Source organism: Lampris incognitus, chromosome 11 (genome assembly GCF_029633865.1).
Source record: "Lampris incognitus isolate fLamInc1 chromosome 11, fLamInc1.hap2, whole genome shotgun sequence".
Lineage (NCBI taxonomy): Eukaryota > Metazoa > Chordata > Actinopteri > Lampriformes > Lampridae > Lampris > Lampris incognitus.
The window spans coordinates 24031883-24056160 of NC_079221.1; the positions used below are offsets into that span (position 1 = coordinate 24031883).

Sequence of the window (24278 nt, forward strand, 5' to 3'; positions counted from 1 at the left end):
ACCATTTCACCTTTGTATTCCCAAGGACCGCGGGCTTGTATCAGCGCTATTACGAGAGCACAGCTAAATATCTCCAGTCATTATGCACTGAACTTGTTATCCGGCCATGCTTTTTGTCACAAAATACGGGTTTTGTCTCTTTGACTGCGGACGTACTTCCAGGGGTGGTGGTTGTCACAGCGCCGTTGCACAACGCTGTCATGCCACACAGCCTGCTCGGACGAAGCCTTCTCCAACAAATAAAGACGGACCGCCGATGGCACTTGGCTGAGTCTGAACGCTCCGTGTCGAAATGCGTCGGTGCCGTTCAAAATGCATCTGATGCACAGTTTGAGGGGGGAGGGAGGAGGAGGAGGAGGAGGGGGGGAGGGAGTCCAGTTTCGTCAGCTCCGGCTCGCAAACTTGCGCTCGGCGACTCCCGTGCCCTTTGTCTGGAGGTTGCGTGTTGCGTGAGCGCATCCGATGCGCCCCGACGCGAGGCTTGGGGGCTCCGTGCGTCCGGGGAAGATGCTGCTCAGTCGGATCTGGTTTCTCGTTTGCAGTCACGACACGGGGGGAACCGCGCACCCAAAGTTTTTATACAGGAGTGGAAACCACGTGGGGAATTCCACCAACTGGACGCAAGGGATTAGTTTGCAGACTACTACGCCTCAAAGAGTTGTTACGGCTCCCCCAGTTGCCGACGGAGCAAAGTTCCCAAAGTGGTGACACAAGTCTGCAGGGTCCCGCGAAGGGTGCGCTCCGCATGCCGAGGACGCGTATTTCTGTTGCGCGGGGTGTTGACCCTTTTCCTTTATGTGCCTCGTCGTGCCGGGGAAGGGTCCAGGGAGACCTGGAACACCATTAGAAGCCAGAACAAATGTGCAGACATGTTTGGTGAAGATGTTGATGGTGAACCATCTACCCAGAGCTCTTTTCTAACGCAGTTTTAGGCTGCTCCGCGTGCCGCTGTCAATAACAGGTTTTCGCACTTTTCTTTATTTCTCTTTCACACAGGCACGCGCGCGCGCGCACACACACACACACACACAAAGAAGAGAGAGGAACACGCACATACCGGCCGTTGATTTGTGCCTTGTAAAAAGATATAAGATTAGATCAAATTAGATCAGAAGTAATCGAATTGTAGAAGCTTAGTGCCTGCTGTGGGGTTGGCACCCTTACAATGCTATGAAATTACGCCATCTTTAGAAAGCAGCCCGTCATTACATAATAGAACAAGACCGTTCAATTGTTACCCCGTTCTGCAAGAATATAAATCTCATTTAGGCAGAATAACTGGGCCTTCTCTCTGTCCTTAAGCAGGCTATATATATATATATATCAGCTGATGAGTGCAAGATGCACGAAACAGGCCTGTACTGCAATGGATTAAAATCTTTTTTTCCTATATCTGTGTTGAGATATATCTATATCTATATATCTATATATAGATATCTCTCTCTCTCTCTCTCTCTCTCTCTCTCTCTCTCTCTCTCTCTATATATATATATATATATATATATACACACACACACACACACACACACACATATATATAGTGCCACATTATGTTGCCAAACGAGGCGGGGGGTGAAACTGTACCCAAGAGATATCACAGCAAGGTGTTTAAAAATAGTAAGGGCTTGTGTAGATGTGGGGGAAACAGTGATATAGGTCAGTAGGCCAAACGGATGAAGGTGCAGGAGCAGTGAATGGTTGGGTCATCCTGGGTAACCTGCTGCATCATTAGTGTACTTTCTGTGCACAGCCACCTCGGCGCGGCCCACACACCAAGTGTCTGGCTGCATCACTGAGAAATGCCATCTACTTAGCAATATAACAGCATATTTAGAGGGTTTTTTTTTTTAGTTTTTTTTGAAGTCCTTACCTTTAATAACATGACATTTCGTTTTTGCAAGATAGGCCTTACAACCGGGCCCTAGTTACCATTTCTAGATGTTTTGATAGCCAATGTATTTGTCAACATAATTGTTTTAATCGGATAAAGAACACATATTCTACTCAGATCAGTTTTCATGTTGCTTTCCCCTGATCCGAGTGACCTGGCATGCGTTATTTGTTTGTTGTGTTGTGGTGTTGTTATTCTATGTGAAGTACACAGAGAGCCGTGAAACTGGAGTCAAAGTCCGTGTGTGTGTGCAAACCTTCTTCTTTCGGCTTGTTCCGTTTCTCAGGGGTCGCCACGGTGGGTTTGATAGTTTCCATCGGTACCATGTGAGGAGGGCACAGCACCAATGATGGCCGTTGTTAACCCAGGCGTCGACCGATCCAGTATGGTATTGCAATCCGCATACTGATTTGGCAAAATGTCATGTCGGATGCCCTTCCTGACTCCACCACTGACCCTATGGACAGGGGCACAGGTAAAGCACTGGATGCCATGCCAGTGTTCATGGACTTGCGTCCAACCCACATGGCCAAGAAATCTGAGTCTGATACACATCTGAAGTAGGCTATAATATACCGGGCTCTTTGACAATGTTATCTGGCGCCACCGTGTGGAGTTCAGGCCACATTGCTACTTTCACAATATCCTCGCGACGGAAGGGAACCAAGTAACTCTTCCAGATTCGGGGTCATTGCTTGATAGCTAAACTAGACCGGGTAAAAGACCCTCCCAGATCCTAACCAACACCAACTCAAACCACCTCTCTTACCTAGTTGGTTAGTGGCCGGGACTTCTGTCCTTTCTGGTAGGAATTTTAAAGGCTCATCTTAGAGTATGACCCAGCTGTTTGGCCAAAAACACACACATGGGCCACATTCATAAATCGGCATTGGTCTACAGCTACTTAGATAATCAGAGTCAAATTTTACCCAGGTTTTTAATTGTTATTATGCAAAACTTTCAAGTATTGGCCTGGAAGGAAAAGATGCATTATGTCAACACACACAGTAGGTTAATGCATAAATACTAATTGGAAATTCTAAACTGACGCAATAGGAACTACAGAAAGGGTTTCCATTAAAGACAACGTGAAATGAAAACTCACTTTACCTTGTTAGCTTATTTTCCCCGGTCGTATTATGCATCTATTCAACTCCCGCGCCAAAAAAAGAAAGAAAAAAAAAACAAAAATTCAATTTTTCTACTTATTTAGCATCAAAATCTAATCAATTTAAACTTCCTCTAAAACAGCCATGTTTATGTGATTGCATCACCAAGTCTGAGTGGGTGGACAAAGCAACATTCCAACTAATACCATAAAATGATTTGCATGATCCAATCAAATCCTGAAAGATTAAATCACCCCCCCCCCATATCCTGTCTTACTTACATTATGGAAGCAAGATACGCTCCCGAGTGCTGTTTCACATTTTCGTTATGTACACGATCGAGGATTCCAGTGAAAGAGTCAAGAAAGTCCAGTAATTATCAAAACAAGTTTGTGCCTGTGGCTAATACTTTCCCTTTGTCGCCATTTATTAAAATAGTGGAAAAAGGAAATATTCTGTTAATTGAAAAACTCGCTACAACACAAACTCAAAATAAAATATACACTGATGAGCCAAAACATTTTGACCACCTGCCTATTATGCTGTTGGTCCTCCGCGTGCTGCCAAAACAGCGCTGACCCGCCGAGACATGGACTCTACAAGACCCCTGAAGGTGTCCTGTGGTATCTGGCACCAAAACATTAGCAACAGATCCTTCAAGTCCTGTAAGTTGCAAGGTGGAGCCGCCGTGGATCAGACTTGTGGGTACAGCATATCCCACAGATGCTCAATCGGATGAGATCTGGAGAATTTGGAGGCCAGGGCAACACCTTGAACACTTCATCATGTTCCTCAAACCACTCCTGAACAATGTGTGCAATGTGGCAGGGCACATTATCCTGCTGAAAGAGGCCACTGCCATCAGGGAATACCATTGCCATGAAGGAGTGTACCTGGTCTGCAACGATGTTTAGGTAGGTGGTGGTATTTGTCAAATTGACTTCCACATGAATGGCCGGACCCAGGGTTTTCCAGCAGACCACTGGCCAGAGCATCACACTCCCTCTACCGGCTTGTCATCTTCCCACAGTGCATCCTGGTGCCATCACTTCCCCAGGTGAACAGTGCACACATACACAGCCATCCACATGATCCAAAAGAAAACAGGACTCATCGGACCAGGCAACCTTCTTACACTGCTCCAAGGTCCAGTTCTGACACTCGCATGTCCAATGTAGGCATTTTCGATGGTGAACAGGGGTCATCATGGGCACTCTGACCGGTCTGCAGCTATGCAGCCTCATATGCAGCAGGGTGCGGTGCACTGTGTGTTGTGACACATTCCTCCTGTAACCATCATTAAGATTTTCTGTGACTTGTGCCACAGTAGACCTTCTGTTGGTTTGGACCTGACGGGATAGCCTTCGTTGCCCTTGTGCATCGATGAGCCTTGGGTGCCTAACACCCTGTTGCTGGTTTGTGGTTTGCCCCTCCTTGGACTGCTGTCAGTAGGTACTCACCACTGCTGACCGGGAGCACCCCACAAGCCTTGCCATTTCAGAGATGCTCTGACCCAGTCGTCTGGCCATAACAATTCGGTTCTTGCCAAAGTCGCTCAGGTCTTTACTCCTGTTGCATCCAACATGTTGACTACTAGAAACTGGTTGTTCACTTACCATATAATCAACCCAGACCTTGACATGTACCCTTGTTAGGAGATGATCAATGTTATTTGGGTCATCTGTGAGTGGTCATAATGTTTTGGCTCATCATTATCCAAAGGAGTTGAATCAAGTCTGACAGTAGTACCAAAAATATGCTTCAACCAACATGCTTACATCCTAAAAAAGTCCTAGCAGTTTGCCAACTGATGTAGACGATACAAAAATAAATGAATCAGTCTTACCTACACCTGTTTTCTTGCTAATGTACTCAGCATGGACACATTAAATCCCTTTTACGAAAGGTGTTGGGTTATATTCATTCATATCAAGTAAGTCAACATTGACATTAAGTCAGCATGTTATGAAATATAACCACCTTGAGCATGTCTTTGTGCCAGCATTATCATCAAGAGCTGAACTAGGTTTTTCTACAACTGAAAATATAAGGCAAATCTTAGGTTTTTTTTTCTTTTTTAGTGTGTAGAAATTAAATTGTCATGTTACTTCAATTGTCACATTTAATTGTGGAAGTATCCATATTTCTTTTATGTATTCATGAATCAGTCAGAGTCATCTGCCATACAGAAATGGCCATGTGTCTGTTCAGAGGTTTCCCCCCCAGCACCAGCAGCAGATCTGGTAAATGTTGGGTTATACTGTCCTCTATGTCGACCGAGTCCTCCTCATCATAGCTCCACTTTTTACTGAATGCTTGGTTCTCAAAGGTAAGACAGCTCTTGATCCGCTGGGCGTCTTTCCCTGTCAAGCTCCCATTGCTGTAGTCGACCCCAGTAGAATCTGTGTATGAACTGGCTCCGCAGCTCTTGTCTGAGCTGAAAGTCTCAAGCTCTATGGCACCCTCTGTCCCCAAGTAGGTGAGTGGCAATGGGAAGCACTTGTTTTTAAAGGGCCTGAGTTTGCTGTCCATCAGCCCGGTTTGGGGTCTGGAGCTTGCCCCGTGGGAGACTGAGTAGGACGGGCTGGTTTGGGCCTGGTAGCTGGGGCCCAGCCCAGCACAGCAGTGGTGGATCCTGGGAGGAGGGTTTGAACCTGGGAGCACGGCCAGCCTCTCCCAGTTGAGGGTGGTGAAGCTGTACCTCCACAGACTGTTCATTGGGCAGCTCTGGCTCTCACCTCCCCCAAACACGAGCATGCTGTCTTTGTATGCCACAGCTGAGTGGCCCACCAGTTTGGAGGGTCCTGACCTGTAGAGAATATCCATAGGAATGATGGGCAGGAGGGAACACAGAAAACAATACAGTGTTAGTATTATTGTTTTGGTCTGAGTGATGTTCTGCTGTGACACAAATGAGGTATGGCTCACTGAGCCTGCATGTGAGTCATACCATAGTGTGTAAGAGGGAGAGAAAAAAGTGAACTAGCTCTCTGCACACATCACTGAAATGGTTCTGATTAGTTACAAACTGTCGATACTCCATCTGGTTTAAACATTTTTTTTTTAATTATTTTTTATTCCCCATTGAGACTGTCATGAAAAGAAGCTACAGAAAAAAAACATCAAGCTTACCACACAACCTACTGGGAGAAAAAATTTAATGATTCAACTAATCCGCCTAATCAGGACTTTATGGGCATGGTCTGATCGCCTACTGATTGACAGTGGTGTGTTTCCCAGGCAACGTAAAAAAACCCAACCCTACTAAGTAGTGATCAGTGAGGGCTAGTGCTCTGCTAGCAATGGCAGCATCAGGTAGAAATCACATGGTTCAGCTGTACATGCCCAAAACGGCATATTCTGATTTTCTTGAGGATGAACCAGAGATTGTTTGCCTGTTTCTCGTTTTTTTTTAGAAATTATTATTATTCTAATAAAGCTGCATGAGGGAATGGTTTTATGGTAAAATATTACCTTTTAATTGAAATAAAAAAAATAAACAAATAAAAATAAAACTTGGATTTGCCAATTTGTCAATTGCTGAGCACGTCCCACGCTTTTAAGCGAAATCTTTGCTGGAGCATAGGTAGTGACATATTTAACGCATTTATAGACTAGCATTTGTCTAATTTGTACGTTATATTTCTACTATTTAAAATGAAACTGATTAATTTGTTTTGTTGGTTATACACAAATGAAAAATATGAGAAGTCAGTTGTTAGAAGCCATGATCCATGATTGTTTTCTTAAGCCATTCAAACAACATGAAACAGAATTTTGGGAATCGCAGTCCTCTAAATCAGCGTGCTGCTTTGTCTATCAATGGGCAGAAATTCCCTAATGCAGCTTTAATTATTAAATTAGGCAAATCCAGAATGCTGGATTACAGAAAACGCCAAGCTGCAAGTTGACTTTAATCTTTCTGTATCTAATCTTAATTACTTTGCGCTTGTAAAGTTTTCTGTGTTCTATAATCTTGCCCGTTTGTTGCTGAGTTTCTTTGCATATCCAAAATGCAAGCATTGGTAACAAACTGTCTTGCTGGAATGGGGTTGAAGACCTAATTGCTGCAAGTGTCTCCCTAATTCTTCTGGTACATCAGGTGACATGGGACTGCCTGCTGTCAGCCAGCTCCAATGAAGTCCAGCCTCACTCAGAGCAGTAACACGAGAACAGAGAAAACATTTTGCAGAAATCTTTAATTTGGAATGGCTAAATTGGTCAGTAGTATGTTCATGCAGGACCCATTACCGTAAGCTGATTACGGAAATAAGTTGGCGGGGGTTTTCGGATGAAGAAAAACTCATGTAAATACTTTTTCACGTGCTATTTCCATTTGGAGTCTTGTCACGGTTCACTTCTTTGGGCATGAGCTCAAGACATAATCCAAGAGATATGTGCCTCTTTAGAGTCAGGATGTTAAAAAAAAATCCATTCATTTGACCTACAAACTAGGTGCTATGTTTTTATTTGTTTTGATACTGCTGTTTTTCCAGGGAAAACTGCCTGACCAAGTACGTTGTTTAACAGCAACGTCCTGCTTCACTCTCACACAGTACCGCTCAATCTACTTGGGAGCTGCCCAGTGTAATACAGCCCTCTTCGAATGACTGTGACCATGAAGCAGCTCCAGAAGAGCATTTAGGGGTGTGATGCTTGGGGGCAACTCAACAGCTGTGAAGGGGAGTGTATTCTCAAGAACTTTCTCCCCTTAAAATGCTGTGAACACGTGACATTTTGCTCACAAGCTCAATGCTTGGTTGTACAAGCCCTCACTCAATATACTAAGACTATTTGTAGCGAATGGATGTTTAGCTACCAGGGCTGGATGTTAAGAGGGTAGTCGGGGTTATGAAGTGGGCACCTTCCATCAAAGGTGCCCCATTTAGCAAGACCCCACCACACTTTCCAAAACCCTGGATTGGGAAGTCTTGAAGACTCAACAGTATATTCCCATGTAGCGGAAAGCATCTTCCTGAACAGCGATTCTCACTCACCTATCTTCCGAATAAACGGTTTCCACTTTACTCCTTTTCAAATGTGTTCAACAACTCCTTTTTGAGTAAAACAACAAAACATTACTGACTGCAAATGGACTAACAGTGCCAAGGAAACTAAGACCCAATGGTGATGGCAGTACTCACATGGCTTTAAGACAACTCCAGGTGTGGCTGGTTGAATTCCACATCCACAAGTCCCTCTGCTCCCGCAGGCCTCTCAGGCCCCCAAACAGGTACATGCAATCTTGGTAAGCCACAGCAGAGTGGCAGTGTCTAGGGCCGGGACCAGGTCCCATTGAAACCTGCTGGGAACTGTCCAGTAGAGACCAAGCCATGGTATCTGTTGGGTGCATGCATGCATCCATATAAACACACACACAAGGGTGAATATAAACACAGGCACACACAAACAAATATTTTTTAAAATGCCATAAAAGCATTTAATCTTGACACAGAGCACATATTTAAAATCGTAAAAAATTTCAGACACCCTGTGGAGGGCAACTTGAATGAGGAACCCTCTTGCAGAAATAAATTAAGTATTCCCTTATGACGTTATTAGTATTAAATCACACTGGTAAATGACAAACATTTCAACGGCTAACAGCCACTCTTTAGCAACTCTCATTTAGTTCAAGCCTACCCTTTTGACCTGCCTTGAATAGGGTATTGTTAAGATACATAGTGCGTGTTTGTAGTCATGTTTTGTTAGTGTTCTAACCCAACAGTGTATTTCTTCTTATTCTAACAAATAAGACAACCCCCCCCCAAGTGAAGACTATGCTACTGTACACAACTGAACACACAATTGTGAATTCAGACTCACCAAAATCTAAAGTCCAAAACTCCTGCGTCGATCCTCTCATGTCTATGTATCCTCCATAAACGAACATAGCAGAGCCAAAGACCACGGCGCTGTGGCCCTTTCTGTTGGTTGGCATCTGGGACTGGGTGCAGAAACACAGACATGGATGTAAAGACACCATATGCAAACAAATGCACAGATCACATATGTACACATAGACCTCACACACACATAGAACTCAAACACACATACGCACAGCTGAAACACAAATCTCTCAAAGACACACACAAATTACACGTACGTACCACACACACACACACACACACACACACACACACACACAGAGTTATATCTATCACTGACCCCTGTAAAAGGTATATAAGTGTTAGACTGCTACTATGCCTTAAGCATGGAGGAAATGACCTCTGGGAGAACAGATTATCCTGATCTTTTGATGTTGTGTGTGTGTGTGTGTGTGTGTGTGTGTGTGTGTGTGTGTGTGTGTGTGTGTGTGTGTGTGTGTGTGCATTGTCTGGGCAGTTTTTTCAAAGAGTCTAGAAAGAGGAAAGGGCTTTATAATATGGGTTATTAATGACAATTTATTTGGTCACAATTAAAAGTACAAGTCCAAATAGAGAATTAAAAGATAAAAGTAAATAGATTATTATTTCACTCTACTGCTAGAAGTAACCTATGAAGTTATTTTTGTGTCTTTTTAATGCAATCATAAAAAACTGTTGTGAGATCATATTTCTCCCACTGCAATCAAGAATAAAGTTTGTAAGTAAAAACATATGAACTGATAATAAAAGTATCTGGATTGCAAATAAATTATCCGTTACAGTTTTGTTGGTTTTGGTCACAGACATGAGAATTTTGCCTTTGAAGCAAGCCTCTTATTTGCGTCACAAAACATTTTGATTGCTTATCAGTCCTCCGTGGTTGCCAGTGAAAAAGTTTTGCTTGCAAGTTGACCTGGACGTAATGGGCGGGATCTACACTGATGGATGAGAAAAGAGTTTCTATTGGTGGGTTTGACCTGGATCCACAGCACAGCTACAACCACAATTACATTGTTTGCAGCCATGTGATTCCGATGACATTTGAACTTCAGATGGAGGGCAGGAAGTGAAAAGCAGAAAGGACGAGATGGAGGAAAGCCTGTACTGTGCTAGTTTAAACAATATTACAAGAGAAAGGTATAAAAAGAAAATAACAAGATATGTTGGACGTGATCCTTATGTTATCAAGAGGAGCGATTGTCCTCCCGTTCATCCTTCTATTCAAGAAAACAAATGAAGGGGCCTCTGGGTAGCAACCAACATGGGGATTGGCGGTTCAAATCCCCATGTTACCTCCGGCTTGGTCGGGCGTCCCTACAGGTGGGAAGCCATATGTGGGTATATGTCCTGGTCACTGCAGTATTGCCTCCTCTGGTCAGTCGGGGCGCCTGTTCGGGGGGAGGGGGAACTGGGAGGAATAGCGTGATCCTCCCACGTGCTACGTCCCCCTGGCAAAACTCCTCACTGTCAGGTGAAAAGAAGTGGCTGGCGACTCCACATGTATCGGTGGAGACATGTTAGTCTGCAGCCCTCCTCGGATTGGCAGAGGAAGTAGAGCCGAGACCAGGACGGCTTGGAAGGGGTGGGTTATTGGCCGGATACAATTGGGGAGAAAAGGGGGGAAAAAATCCAAATAACAAAAAAAAAAAAACAAACAAAAAAACAAATGAAAGCATACAAAAGGTGCCAAGGTGCTCCACAATAACGGTAATTTTTTCTTTTTGCCAGGGTGAGTGGCTTTTCTTTTATTGTCCTGTGGATTAACCTAGCAACAAACATTCAATGCCATGGCGCCTGTTGATGTTAGCATTACGGTTGTTTCCTTAACGTTACTAGGCTAACCACTCTGAAAGGTGCGGTAAAACATCACTAAAGACATGGATCATTGTGAAAGAAGGTGCAGAAGTCATTGCAGCTTATTGCAATAGCAGCAAGTTATTTACGTTCGCCTGTCTTTTGTGTAACTGTTAACCCTGATTTAAGTGTTAGTGGTGTTGCTTGTAGCTATCGTTTTAAATCTATCACCAGTGCGCAACTACAGATAAACTGTGCAAAATACAATTTCACATTTGTGGTTAATAAAGAAATGTCTATTCAATTCTAAATGTCCATCCAATTCTGGCGGAGATGGCGGGGAAGGCTGCTAGACAGACCTGGCAAACCCAAACGTATAGCGAGGGTGAACCGGGAAAATCTGGCAGAGGCCCCTGTCTGTGAGGTCTTCAGCTCCCACCTTTGGAAGAAGTTCTTGTGTATCCTGAGGGAGGCTGGGGACACAGAGTCTGAGTAGGCCATGTTCAAAGCCTCTATTGCAGATACAGCAGGCAGGAGCTGTGGTCATAAGAACTTCGGTGCCTGTCAAGGTGGCAACTTAAGAACCCGCTGGTGGACACCGGCGGTGAGGGAAGCCGTCAGGCTGAAGAAGGCCTTTCGGGCTTGGTTGGGCCAGGGGTCTTCTGAAGCAGCAGGCAGGTACCGGGAGGCCAGAAGGGCTGTGGCTTCAGCAGCCGCAGACACAAAAGCTCGGGTGTGGGAGGAGTTCAGCGAGGCTATGGAGGAGGACTTTCGGTTGGCCACAAGGAAGTTCTGGCAAACCTGTTGACCTGGACTGGGGATATTGTCGAGGGGTGGAAAGAACACTCATCCATTCAGTGGAGGAGGTAGAGTCTCAAGACTCAGGGGAAGCCCTGTCCATATCCCTGGCAAAGGTCTCTGAGGTAGTTAAGAAGCTCCTCAGTGGCAAGGCACCGGGTGTGGATGAGATTTGCCCTGAGATGCTGAAGGCTCTGGACACTGTTGGGCTGTCTTGGCTGACACGCCTCTTCAGTGTCACGTGGAGGTCGAGGACAGTACCTGTAGAGTGGCAGACTTGGGTGGTGGTTCCCATATTTAAAAAGGGGGACCGGAGGGTGTGCTCCAATTATCGGGGCATCACATTGCTCAGCCTCCCTGGGAAAGTCTACTCTAGGGTGCTGGAAAGGAGGCTCCGACCGATTGTCGAACCTTGGATCCAGGAGGAACAATGCGGATTCTGTCCTGGCCGTGGAACAACGGGCCAACTCTTTACCCAGACAGAGGTGAGATTTTGGGTAAGACTAGCACAAGGGTCAATATCGGGTATAGGCTAAGAAGGGTTAGGATAATAGTCAATATTTGAACCATTGAACCGTAATAATGTTGCCTACAATACTGACCCACTTTAAAGTTTCCAAATCAACACTAAATATTAAATTACCATTTCATTTTTGTTTATTGTTTCTGTGTACTGTTTACAGATATGGATGCAAACATGAGGCACATGCTAGAAGAAAGTATGAGAAGCTGATGGGTCTGGAGCACGAGGGCTTCTCCAGTATGGAAAGTGGTCTCTGGCTGAATCCCAAGTGGCCATACATGGGAGCCTCGCCTGATGGAATTGTCACTTGCGACTGTAATAGAACTGAGATGTGCAAGATAAAGGTAATATTATGGTTTATTATAAGCGTGCTAAAAAAGATGCTCGGCATATAAATTCATAATTTCACTTTAATGTAAAGAAGAAAGCATTTAAACTGTGGAAAGACATTGGCATGCATACTTCTTTACATGGTTAGTTCACTGACTTCTTATATAAAGACAATAGGTTTTTGTTTTTTGTTTTTTTACCTGACATGTTCCAACTGCAAAGCCTGCACTCTTCATCAGAAATGTTGCTGAAGCTTCCTGTCAGCTGATTTATGTGGTAACAGGTAGGATGACCATGTCCACATAAATCAGTTGAGAGGAAGCTCCGGCAACACCTCTGATTAAGTATAACTAACAGGAGACCATTGATGTGTGAAGTGATTTTTAAGGACACTACACCGTATAAGAGTGAAGTTACTGAATATTTTTGTAGCATCTCGTTTCGATGCTGCACTTTTTAGATGGTCCCTGTGCACTCATCTCACAGTCGGCTGTACATAGAGACCAATGTTATTTGTCCAGCTTGGAGGACGGCTCATTTTGGTGAAAATTAGGCTGTAACTCATCATCTACCTCACTATGCAAGGAAAGAGGCAATGCTTGTGTTTTAACGTTTGGCTTATGAGTTATTGATCTGGGGAGTTCGAATCTCTGAATATGTTTCCAACTTCTTCTTCTTCTTCTTCTCTCGGTTTACTGGCCGATCGCAAACAACTTTTAAGGTGCATACTGGCACCAACTGTACAAGAGTGTGTAACATCATGTCCTCTTACCCTATTAAATTCTATCCACCAACCTTGTGGCACTTAAAAAAGTAAAGCGTGCCTTCTTGGTGATTTTAATCCCCTCTCCCTCTCCTTCTTTTCCCAGTATCTCCATCAGATTCCACTCCCATCCTGCCTATCGGACTTTATCCTGTAACCTTTCTCTTTCCACTTCTTACATGTTATAATGTAATATTACATGTTCAGTGTTTTCTTTTAACTTCAGAGTTCTAACACTTATCACTGTCCCTTTTCCCCATGATAAACAAAGTGCTATTTAGTCCTATGTGATCCAATCTTAGTCTTGTTACGATGATCTCCTCCCTTCTGTTCCTTTCTTTATAATTCTTTGTTATGACAGATTGTTGTATTTTGTAATACCCCCTTCCTTTCTGGTCTTCCTCCTACCTTTTCTGCCATATCTCCATTCATTTCCTCTTAATCACTGCTTTTTCTTCTCCTTTTCCAAGTGGAACTGATACTGTTATTTCTTTTTGCAATGCCGTCTTTGCTAATTTATCTGCACACTCATTCCCTTTCAGTCCCTCATGTGCTGGTACCCAACAGAACTTGTGTCTATACCACCTCTGTGTAGTCTTAGCAAATTATGGTAAATTTCGATGATTAAGTCGTCTTTGACAGTTTTTGCTGGCTGTATACTTTCCAAGACTGCTATTGAGTCTGTACATATCACCACCCTATCAGGTCTGGCCTCTTCAACGCACTGTAATGCAATAATGACTGCCACTATTTCTGCTGTATATACTGATAACTGGTCAGATATTCTTTTGGAAATAGATATTTTAAACTCAGGGACGTACACACCAATTCCCACACATTCCTGTTTGCTCTTGGAACCATCTGTGTAGATTTTGATATAACCGTGGTAACTATTACTCAGGTATACACTTGTTTTAATTCCCACTTCATTCATTCGCCATTCTCTTTTCTTTTCCAGAACACTCATGTCTATCTTTACTTCTGGGAACAACCAAGGGGGTACGCTGCTAAATGGGGTGGACCTGGTGAACTCTAAGGCCTCCATTCCATATGTCCTCACTCTTTCGTCTCTTGCCCACCCAAACCCATACCTCTGGAACTTGGAATATTCCCAACAATCCTGTAACGTCTTCTTCGTAAGGTTTTCTTCCCCACTTGAGTTTCTCTCTTCTTAACTCCAGTGGTGTCTCTCCTGCTTCTATTAGTACTGCATTACTAGGGGTTGACTTAATAGTTCCAATACATATTCGTAGTGCTCTATACTGTAGTCTATCCTCTTTTTTGCAATGATGTCTTTGCTGCTGCTGCTCCGTATACTATACATCCATAATCTATAGTTGACCTCATAACCACCCTATAAATGTCAAGTAATGACTGTTTATCTGCCCCCCAGTCACAGCCAGCCACAGCTCGTAATACATTTTTGCATTTTGTTTCCAGGTGTTTAATATGTACTCTCCATGTATATTTGCTATCTAGCCATAGGCTGACCATATAATGTTAACTTCTCAGCATCAATCTTGCATTTATTTGTAAACATCATGTAACAAGACTTGCTTGTTGACAATTTGAACCCCCACTTATATGACCACTTTCTCTATTACTTTCCCTATATTCTTTAACACATATGGTACATTCCTTCCCCTCATCCATATGGCCCCATCGTCTGCATATAGCGCTGATTTGATGCATCCATCTAGATTTGTAAATATATCATTAATCATTACGTTGAGGGCTGATTGCACTCCCCTGGGGAATACTATTTTCTATTTCATAATCCTTCGATACCTCTGCTCCAACCTTGACTTTAAGTTTCCTGCTGGTTAAAAAGTCCATAATGCAATTATTAATCCTCACTCCAATACCCATTTTACTTAATTTGATAAGCAACCCACCCCTCCACATAGAATCATATGCCTTTTCAATTTCAAAATATACTATTGTCATCAACTCTTTCATCTTCAGTGTCTTTTCCACCTCATTATTTACTCCAACTAGAGCATCTATTGTGGATTGTCCTTTTCGAAATCCACTCTGAAAACTACTAAGAAACCCTCTTTGTTCCAGTACATGTGATAGCCTATGAACTATTATCTTCTCCACCATTTACATAAGTGAGACGTCAGTGCTATGGGCCTATAATTACCAGGATTAGCAGGATCCTTCCCTGGCTTGATGAATGGTAATATGACTGCCCTTTTCCAAAAACTCAGCAGCATTCCCTCCCTCCAGATTTTATTAAATGTTCTCAGCACTAACTTCAATGTTTCCACAGGCAGCTGCCGGAACATGGCATAGCATAACTGGTCTTGTCCTGGGGCTGTATATCCCGTATCTTGTCAGGCTATTTTAAGTTCTGACATTGTAAAGTCTACATCCAGAGTTGACATCTCATCCTCTCTCTTCTCCCTCACATTCTCATTCTCTCTTGAGTACACGTTCTTTCTGCTGCCCATGGAAATCATCAAGGTGCTCACCACTATGTACTGCAGCAAATGCCCAACCTAACACACCCGCCTTCTCTTTCTCAGACATTCCCAGCCTCTCCCCATCAACCAATGCTGGATTTTTAACTGACTTCCTTTTCCTACTCATTTGCTTGAACATGGACCAGACATCCCCGAACTTTACTCCTCTGCCAATGGTGGGACAGAATTCTCTCCATGTCCTCTTTTTTTGTATGTTTAATTATCCTACGAGCCACTGCCCTTTTCCTTTGGTATGCTATGACAATCTGTTGCGACATGTTTTTCTTCAAAGCTCTGAATGCCCGGTTTCGTTCTTTTACAGCTCTGCTGCATTCCTCGTTCCACCAAGGCACCACTTTCTTCTTACCCTGTGTTGTTCTCTTTGGTATACACAAATTTGCAGCATTTATGCTCTGAAACTTGAGTTGAGCATTCTTCTATGCTTCCTTCTAGTGTTACCAAGCGTGCTGACTCCTTGCAACATATCTTAAAATTCTCTCAGTCAGCTTTACCAAAGCACCACCTGATAAATGTACTTCCTTCTTGTATACACACATTTGTGTTTACTACAGTGAGAACTGAGTAATGATCACTTGAATCATTATATACATACCATTCGCAGGCATTCACTAAACAATCTGATACCATTGTGATATCCAAGCATGATACTAAACCCCTGTTCACATCTACTCTCATACCTTGTCCATCGTTAAGGCAGACCAATGATCTTTCATCCAACAATTCTTCCACTATATTTCCATTACTGTCTGTGTGATTGCTACCCCATAAGCTGCTGTGTGCATTAAAATCTCCACACCATCTTTCCTTTCTATATACAGTCCCTGCTATTTCCTTGAACATTTCATTGGTTGGATTTCTACATGGATTATACAAATTGATTAACTTAATATTTCCTTCTTTCCTTGGGCTGCACATTTCAACTACGATACATACCATATCCTCAGGGGAGGGAACTTCCCTATAGGCCAACCCATCTTTGAAAAAAGTAGCACACCCTCCACCATTTTGATTGTTAGCTCTGTCGTATCTTATAGAACTGAACCCTGGGATCACAAAATCTAACTGAGGCCGTAACCAAGTTTCTTGTACACATACTACATCTGGAACTACTTCTAATTCATATAAATACTTTTTAAATTCTTGCCCATTGGCTATTAGGCTTCTCGCATTCCATTGTAGTATGTGGAGTACCATAATTATAACCTCAACCCACAACATGTACATTTTCTCCAACTAAAGTTTCTGTCAACAATGCATGTATCTGGTCTGCTTTTACATCTTTCATATCAAGGAAGCTTTCTGCTGCCTCCACAATGTTCCTGATTCTACCACATTTCTTTGTCATCTGTGATGCAACATTAATGGTGTGGCAGATGAAGGCCACAAAGTTCACTTTGTTCACCACTAGTGTTTCCTCGTTAACTTTACATTTATGATCACAAACACTTTGCGTAATTATTGGGGCTTGAGTTTGGGCCTAGTTTTCATGTGTGTTAATGTAAATCTGTACCACATTTCTTTGAGCCATTCCACTAACATTCCTGTTGTTTGTTCCTTCCGCCCTTACTTTCTTTAGTGCTTCTGCATATGAAACTTAATCTTAAGCATGATCTTAACTTTTTGGACTTCTCTGGCGTCTCGCTGCACTACAGGGCACTGTGCTCTCCTCCGTAGTTACGACATTTAACCTTGGCATCCTTTTCACAGTTTCCATACTCATGTTGGCCTCCACATTGCGCGCACCTTAGCTTTCCTTTACACTGCTGTGCTGTCTGCCCCATTCTTTGGCATGCGTAACACCTGAGTGGTTTGGGAATGTAGTCCCTCACACTGTAGTTCATATATCCCATCTATACTGATTTAGGGGGGGTTTCTCAAACTGAAGTACAACTGATAGGGTGTCCTTCAGTGAGCCATCCCTTTTACTTTTAAGCCTTGTGGCATCAATTACTTTTCCTCCTAGTATCTAATTTTTAACATCTTCCATAGACATACTTAGTGGGACTCCTGGCATAACTCCTCTCAACTTTGCCATTGCTCCAGGGATATGAGCCTTCATCCTTTCCCCTTTCAGTGACAACATTCTTAGTATCTTTTCTTGCTGTTGTTTGCTAGATGCATGTATCAACATTAATTTGTTTTTCATAAACCTAGCGTATTTGATTCTGCCGATCTCTTCCTCGATCGCTCTGGTAAGTTTAATCGGGTGATAGTGCCAACCATCCTGATTGAATTCAGTTATTACTTTCCACTCGGTTCTTGTGCTTGATCCATAATCATCTGCCTTTCATTCTGACTGGTTCTTGATTTTTTGGTATTACCAACTTTTTCCTCACTGTCAACCGACCAACTGCTCATTCTGTCTCATCTATCTCTTTTTTTCAAAGCCCTTTTCTGCTTCATAGACCTAGGTGTCATCCAATCCATTTCATTCCCATTATCTCCATCTGAACTAGTTGACATGATGTTACAGTCAAAGTACAGTTTATGCCAGAAAACTGTTCAATATTACCGCATTTCTGATCCATCAACCCGGAAATCACTCAGCCATGATTTCCAACTTTACCAAACTGTACCTCTGTGCCTCAGCTGTTTCAGACCCTCCCTCCAGCCTTTGGGCCACTCCCCCTCATTTACATACAGCTTGAAAAGCCAAATGCCAAAAGGAAAATGGAAAAGATGAAACTGAAAATGTCAAATGGTAAATACTAAATGCCAAAATGGATCAGACAAAACTAAAATGTCAAATGTCTAAAGGGAAAGGGCAAATGCAAAATAAATCAATTTAGTTTTTTTCCATTTAAGTTTTCAATTTAAGCATTTCCATTTAAGCTTTTCCATTTCCCATTTAGAATTTCGTAATTGAAGTTTCCCTTTTCTTATCACCATTGCCATTTTCATTTCATCTTTACAATTTAAGCTTTCAATCTGAGCATTTTTATTTAAACGTTTGCATTTTAAAATTTCACTTTTGTCTGTCAATTTACATTTTCAAATTGTCATCATTTTACATTTTAAATTTGCTTTTACAATTCCCTTTTTTCTTTTTAACATTTAATCATGGCCTGACTATTCCTAGCAGTAGAGTAAAATAATCATCTATTTAATGTTCTCTTTTTTTAATTCTCTATTTGGACTTTTACTTTCAATTGTGACCAAATGAATCCTCCATATTAGCTCACATTTTGATGGTCAGCAGAGCATTACGTACCTGGGGGGAGCTCTTCTTTCCCTGCCACTGAATCCATTTCTGCTTGGCTAAAACACGTGCAAAAAAGGAGAGTGAAAACAGAGGTTAGGCCAGGATCGAAGCTGGCTGCTATGTAAAGTGTTGATGGGCGTTGCTTGTGAAAAGTGCAGGATCAGCATAATGATGAGGAGGACAGGAGCTAACATGTTGTGGTATTTTTATCACTTGTAAGGGCATGAAACCCGTCCCATTTGTACTTCTGTATTGCTAATATATGTTGGCTAATCAAATTCACTGACAGTGGCAGGGTTTCTTCCCGACCCACAGCTCGATTCCCGTGACAAATAGGTCAGGATACATGGTCAAATGTTTTCTACATTTTTGATTCTGATGATTTTAATGTAACTTATCTTGTTTAAGCCTCCAACAAGCATCACAGCATTTGAGAAACTATTTCTTCAAACATTGCCAGATCATTTAACATTGATACTTGAATGTAAAAAATACAAAGATTGCCAGTTAATTTCCATGACATTTTCAGAGCTTTGAGGATACATAGGAGTTTTCATAACCACCCTGTCCTAGACCTAATATTAAATTTCTTGAGATGTTTCCCAGATGGAACTGCTTTTTCATACTGTTTTCAAAGTGCTGTGGATGCATTGCAGTCTTAATCTCTGACCAAGGTCAAGTTTTGTCCGATTGGAGTTGCCAGACAATTTATTTTGACAGTACTGGTAATGCGAAGTGTGCTTCCCCACAGTAAAACTTACTAATGTCAAACACCCAGAGGGGACATCTCCATTCTGTGTATGCAGAATCCAACATTCCTCCAAATACATACAGAAAGCCCTGAAAATGACAAATATCTTAAGTAGCAATGTTGACACGCCACACTAAACAATGCATTCATTCATTAACCAAACTGCTTATGCTTACTCAGGGTCGCGGGGATGCTGGAGCCTATCCCAGCAGTCATTGGGTGGCAGGCGGGGAGACACCCTGGACAAGCCGCCAGTCCATCACAGGGCCCACACACACACACACACACACACACACACACACACACACACACACACACACACACACACACACACTCACACCTAGGGACAATTTAGTATGGCCGATTCACCTTATCTACATGTCTTTGGACTGTGGGAGGAAACCGGTGCACCCGGAGGAAACCCACGCAGACACGGGCAGAACATGCAAACTCCACACAGAGGAAAACCCGTGACGACCCCCATGGTTGGACAACCCTGGGGCTCGAACCCAGGACCTCCTTGCTGCGAGGTGACCGCGCCACCAATAATAAACGATAAACCAATAAACAATGACAATAAACTAATAAACATGCTAAATATAATAATATAATAAATAAATAAATAAATAAATAAATAAATAATAACAATAAATGTGCCATAAACAATGCATTGTAAGTGAAAAATATAATGAAAAACAAAACACCTTGTTAAAAAATGTACAGGTTACTTAAATACTCGGGGGTTGTACCTCATGAGCCACCATAGAGTGCTCCTCAAGTTCATCTGGTGCTGCTTCACTGGTACAGACCAGCTCTGTCCACTCATTAAGTGCTACGACAAGAACACGAAACTGTCAGAATAGCTCAGACAACGGAGGATGTCACAATGTTAAATGAAACACAACTCAGTGTCCGCCATTCTCTATTTAGTTTGTTTTATTTCTATATTGTTAAAGCGTTTTAATACAGCTGCACACAAATTAGGTTTATTATTATTATCGTCATTTTAATCTAAGGAAGCCACACTCAATTTAAAAAACAGGTGCAGCTTCAGACCTCATTCATTTAACAATGACACATTTTTTTCACATATTATTTATTATTATATTATTGCATGGGGCCCTTACCCACAGTGTATCGCCACAAGTCCCCCAGACAGCTGCTGTCTCTGCCACCCAAGACGTAGACGTCCCCGCTGTATGTACAGCAGGCATGCTTGTAGCGGTCACATGGAGCCGGGCTGCCCTGGGGCAGCGGAGTCCACAGGCAGGGACTCTTCTGACTCATAGTGGGCATTCTCCACACTCATCTGAGCGTTTTCTGAGAGCAGAGTCAGAGCACAGCTTAATAACTATTTTGTTAGTGATGAGTAAGTTTGTAGGTACAGGGAATTTCACTTGATGGGATGCTCAAAACACAACAGATTTTACACAACGCTGAATATAAAGGTTTGGTGTAAGTAAAACCAAAGAGAAGGTCAAACTATTTAGAAAATACTATCTAAGGACCTTTGTAGCATGTCTAGGCCCAGGACCTTTGCAGCATGTCTTGCCCTCTCTTTCAAATCCATCTGCCCTATAACTCTCACCTCTCCTATTCAAAAAGGTGAAATGGCCAAGTAAAAGAAAAACAGTATATTGAAATCTAAGAATGTCTGAAGTTTTAAAGAATATTTAAACTGACAAGAGAAAAAAGTAATTTAGTGAATATGGCATGTTTTCTGCACAGAGCGCAAAGAGCAGAACCTGACAATTTCTCACCGAGGAAGAAACTGTAGATAGGTCTCTTATTACACAGTAGTTGTGCTTGTATACACATGTATGCAGGGAAATGGTCAACATTTAAATGATGGGCCTGAATTGTAATACTATGTTAAGCAGCACGTGTGTCTCAATGTCACCGATGCCCCAAAGACAAATGCATGTTATTTTATTGAAGAGGTACTCTTGCATTATTAAACAAAAGGCCTTGCTTCTGCAGGATGTCTGTAGAGATATGGCCCCGACACTACAAGTGTGCATATAACTACACACGATCAGGCTGAAAACCAAAGTTGGATTTTCTCCTTTGCAACATAATCCCAGAGAGAACAGAAAAGATGAAAAGTGTATCTTGCTGCAAAGGATCTGCTGTCTTGTCACATATGAGGATAGCTGATATAGTATCTCTGTATCTCCTCCGGTTCAGCACCTTTCACGCCGCCACTTGAGACTGACAGTATTACAGGATGGTGTCACATTGTGTAGACTAATTATGTCTGACGCATGGCACATCAAGCCTTGGCTGTTACCAGGATGATTGTTATGGCTGTAGAATGACTCCTGTGGGGGCTTGGCTGTTACTCTCCAGACCACAGAGCACATGACTGCTGCTGCAAGACCCGGAGTCAGCAGGGTAAAGTGTTTGCTATACATAGCGAGTAAAGCATGACTCTGGGGGGAACCCTCTCGTTAATTAAACAAGCTTGTGTTCTGAAATATTGGTGATCATTTGGACTGCTGATTGTCAGTGAATTCAATGAATCCTTTTGTCACATGAAACTGATTATTGTGTTATGCAGCCATCAGTTGTGACAAGTTTGGACTTTCCAACCTTGATTATCAAACAAACTTCAAATCTGTTTGCATTTAGAAACTCAGTTATTGAAAATAAAGACTGCAGAGATTGTGCTCCTGTACACATTAGCCTGGCCCCAACCTTAGAAAGTGAAAATAGGTCCATGATGGTATAGAACACCAACATTTTTAATCAAAACAGCAACTTTTCCAAGTGCTGACATTTGTGTCAAACCCTACCTTTCTCATTTAAATTTCAACTCATAAAATCAACTTAAACACAACATGGTGGGGTCCCAGCTCCTGACAAAGGTCTGCTGACTTTTCCCTCTTTAAACTGATACACCTTGGTCGTCTTGGACTGGGAGTGAAGTCTGCTCTCAGGTGATAATGTTGCCAGCTTCTACACATGCAAACACAGGCAGACTTAAAGAGACCACAATGTACACACATGCACACACACGCGCCCCCCCCCACACACACACACACACATGTGGAACGAAGAACAAATGTTTAAGGCATTCATTCAGCTCTAGAAATGAGGAGATAAAGGAACCTCAGAATGTGAGTAAAAGTAGTTGAGACATCACACTCCATTAGGAGAGGTCAACCTATAGCAAACAGTTAGCTGATTCAATCTCTAACACTTACAGGCCAAATTTATGTGAAGGGCACATTTGTTTAGTCTGTTATATAACCTATTTGGCCTTGGAAAAAGAAACGTGTATAACGATTTATTTCATCTGAGTGAAATACATCAGAAATTGAAACTGGAATATTTTGCAGAGGAAGGTGGCTCACTTCAACATGCTTACAAATTATCCGCCAAGATAAGTCCACCAAGGTTAACAGTAATCATTCTGCTGTAACTACAAAACAGCAGAAGCTTTGCTATTTCTATCTACACATCTTGAATACAAGTTTTCACCCTGCATTAGCTATCACCTCAGACAAAGCATACTAACTCTTAAAAAATGACGGTGACCCAATTTGGACCAATTGCCTGCTATAAGGTTTGCTGAACAATAGTACCCCCCCCCCACACACACACACTCTGGCGCCTCCGTGGTTTTCTCATCAAGTGGTCAGATGAGCAAACATCTTTGATGTCAGTGGGGCGTATTACCATTGTACCATCACACCTACCTCTGCCTTGTACAAATACTGCATCCTTATCTAAAATAAACAGGGATTTTCTATTGTTTGCGATCTGAGATGAGGAATGCAGATATACTTGGTCATCTAATATCAGTTATACAAGAATTTGGTCTGGGTAACACAAAACAGCGTAAAATAAACTCAGAGGTCCAAACGTGGTGTGTCTTCGTTTGAAACTTAACTCCCCTTTAAATAATCAAACACACAGACTCATTGTTTGGCCGCCTTTTAGGTCACAGGATGTATAATAAAAACCCAACGTGGCTATTATTTTCCTCTGCACGACTTGGAACAACAAGCCATTCATTGGCCCAACGGTTTTCCCTAAATATTGCTATTAGCAACTGAAAATAATGCGGGGCTTCCTCCTATACTAGTTATCAAAACGTCGTTTAATCCAACTAGAGTGAAGACTTGGTGGAGACACAGCTAGCCAATAACATTGCATGTAACTAACTATCTTGCTCATTCGATGGCCTGTGAAATGGTCTGACATTAAGAACGCGATCCGTTACTTCGCAGCTAAATGCCCCCCCCCCCCCCATATTTGACGCTTACCAAATCAAAGTTAAACGCCTTATCTGCCTTATGTCGCCAGATGAGTTTCCTCTGGTAACGGGAGGCTCCGGTAAGTCGACCAACGAGTCGTGAGGAAAGTTATAACCGCAGCTAGACGAAGATAGCTCGGAAGTGTGAAGCACCCCGCAACTTCTTTTTTGTTTTTGTTTTTTTTGTTTTTTGGGGGGTAGCTCACGTAACCGTCAAACGTGGTCGATTAGCTTCAAATGAAAACAGATGCCAGAACATGTTTTGAAGGAAATCATAGTGGAATTACTAACTTACAGAGATGTCTGGCGGCTCCACTCGGGGTTTTTTTCCTCCGATGTGTAATTATAGTTGCAGGAGGAGGAGCGTGTGTGATAATGTGCGTGCGTGTGCGTGTGCGTGTGCCTGTGTGTAGCGCGCTGTGAAGCAAGAAGGAAGGAAGGGTGTGTTGGAGTTGGGGAAGAGGGTACGCTGTCGTCACCGCTACAGATCTTCTTCATTG

General features: G+C 42.6%; 2 protein-coding genes across 5 annotated transcripts in view; both read right to left on the reverse strand.

Annotated features, from left to right (window-relative positions):
- Window positions 1–2969, reverse strand: part of LOC130120851 (inhibin beta B chain-like) — an 11854-nt gene extending 8885 nt beyond the window's left edge. The window contains exon 1 of the mRNA XM_056289636.1: window positions 2952–2969. Coding sequence (XP_056145611.1) covers window positions 2952–2969 — 18 coding nt within the window. The remainder of the gene's footprint in view (window positions 1–2951) is intronic.
- Window positions 2826–24116, reverse strand: si:dkey-3d4.3 (leucine-zipper-like transcriptional regulator 1). Of its 4 annotated transcripts, XM_056289633.1 has the most exons (9): window positions 23789–24008; window positions 22313–22475; window positions 20645–20837; window positions 20267–20349; window positions 19528–19606; window positions 18776–18822; window positions 8827–8947; window positions 8145–8340; window positions 2826–5809 (listed from the first exon to the last, which is right to left on the reverse strand). In XM_056289633.1, the coding sequence occupies exons 3-9, from the start codon at window positions 20811–20813 to the stop codon at window positions 5158–5160; spliced, it is 1347 nt and encodes a 448-aa protein (XP_056145608.1). In that variant the 5' UTR covers window positions 20814–20837; window positions 22313–22475; window positions 23789–24008; the 3' UTR covers window positions 2826–5157. The 4 variants fall into 4 exon arrangements, with proteins under 4 accessions (XP_056145608.1, XP_056145606.1, XP_056145610.1 ...); XM_056289631.1 differs by lacking the exons at window positions 22313–22475; window positions 23789–24008 and adding an exon at window positions 24074–24116; XM_056289635.1 differs by lacking the exons at window positions 22313–22475; window positions 23789–24008 and adding an exon at window positions 24070–24091.
- Between the last annotated feature and the right edge of the window lie 162 nt (window positions 24117–24278).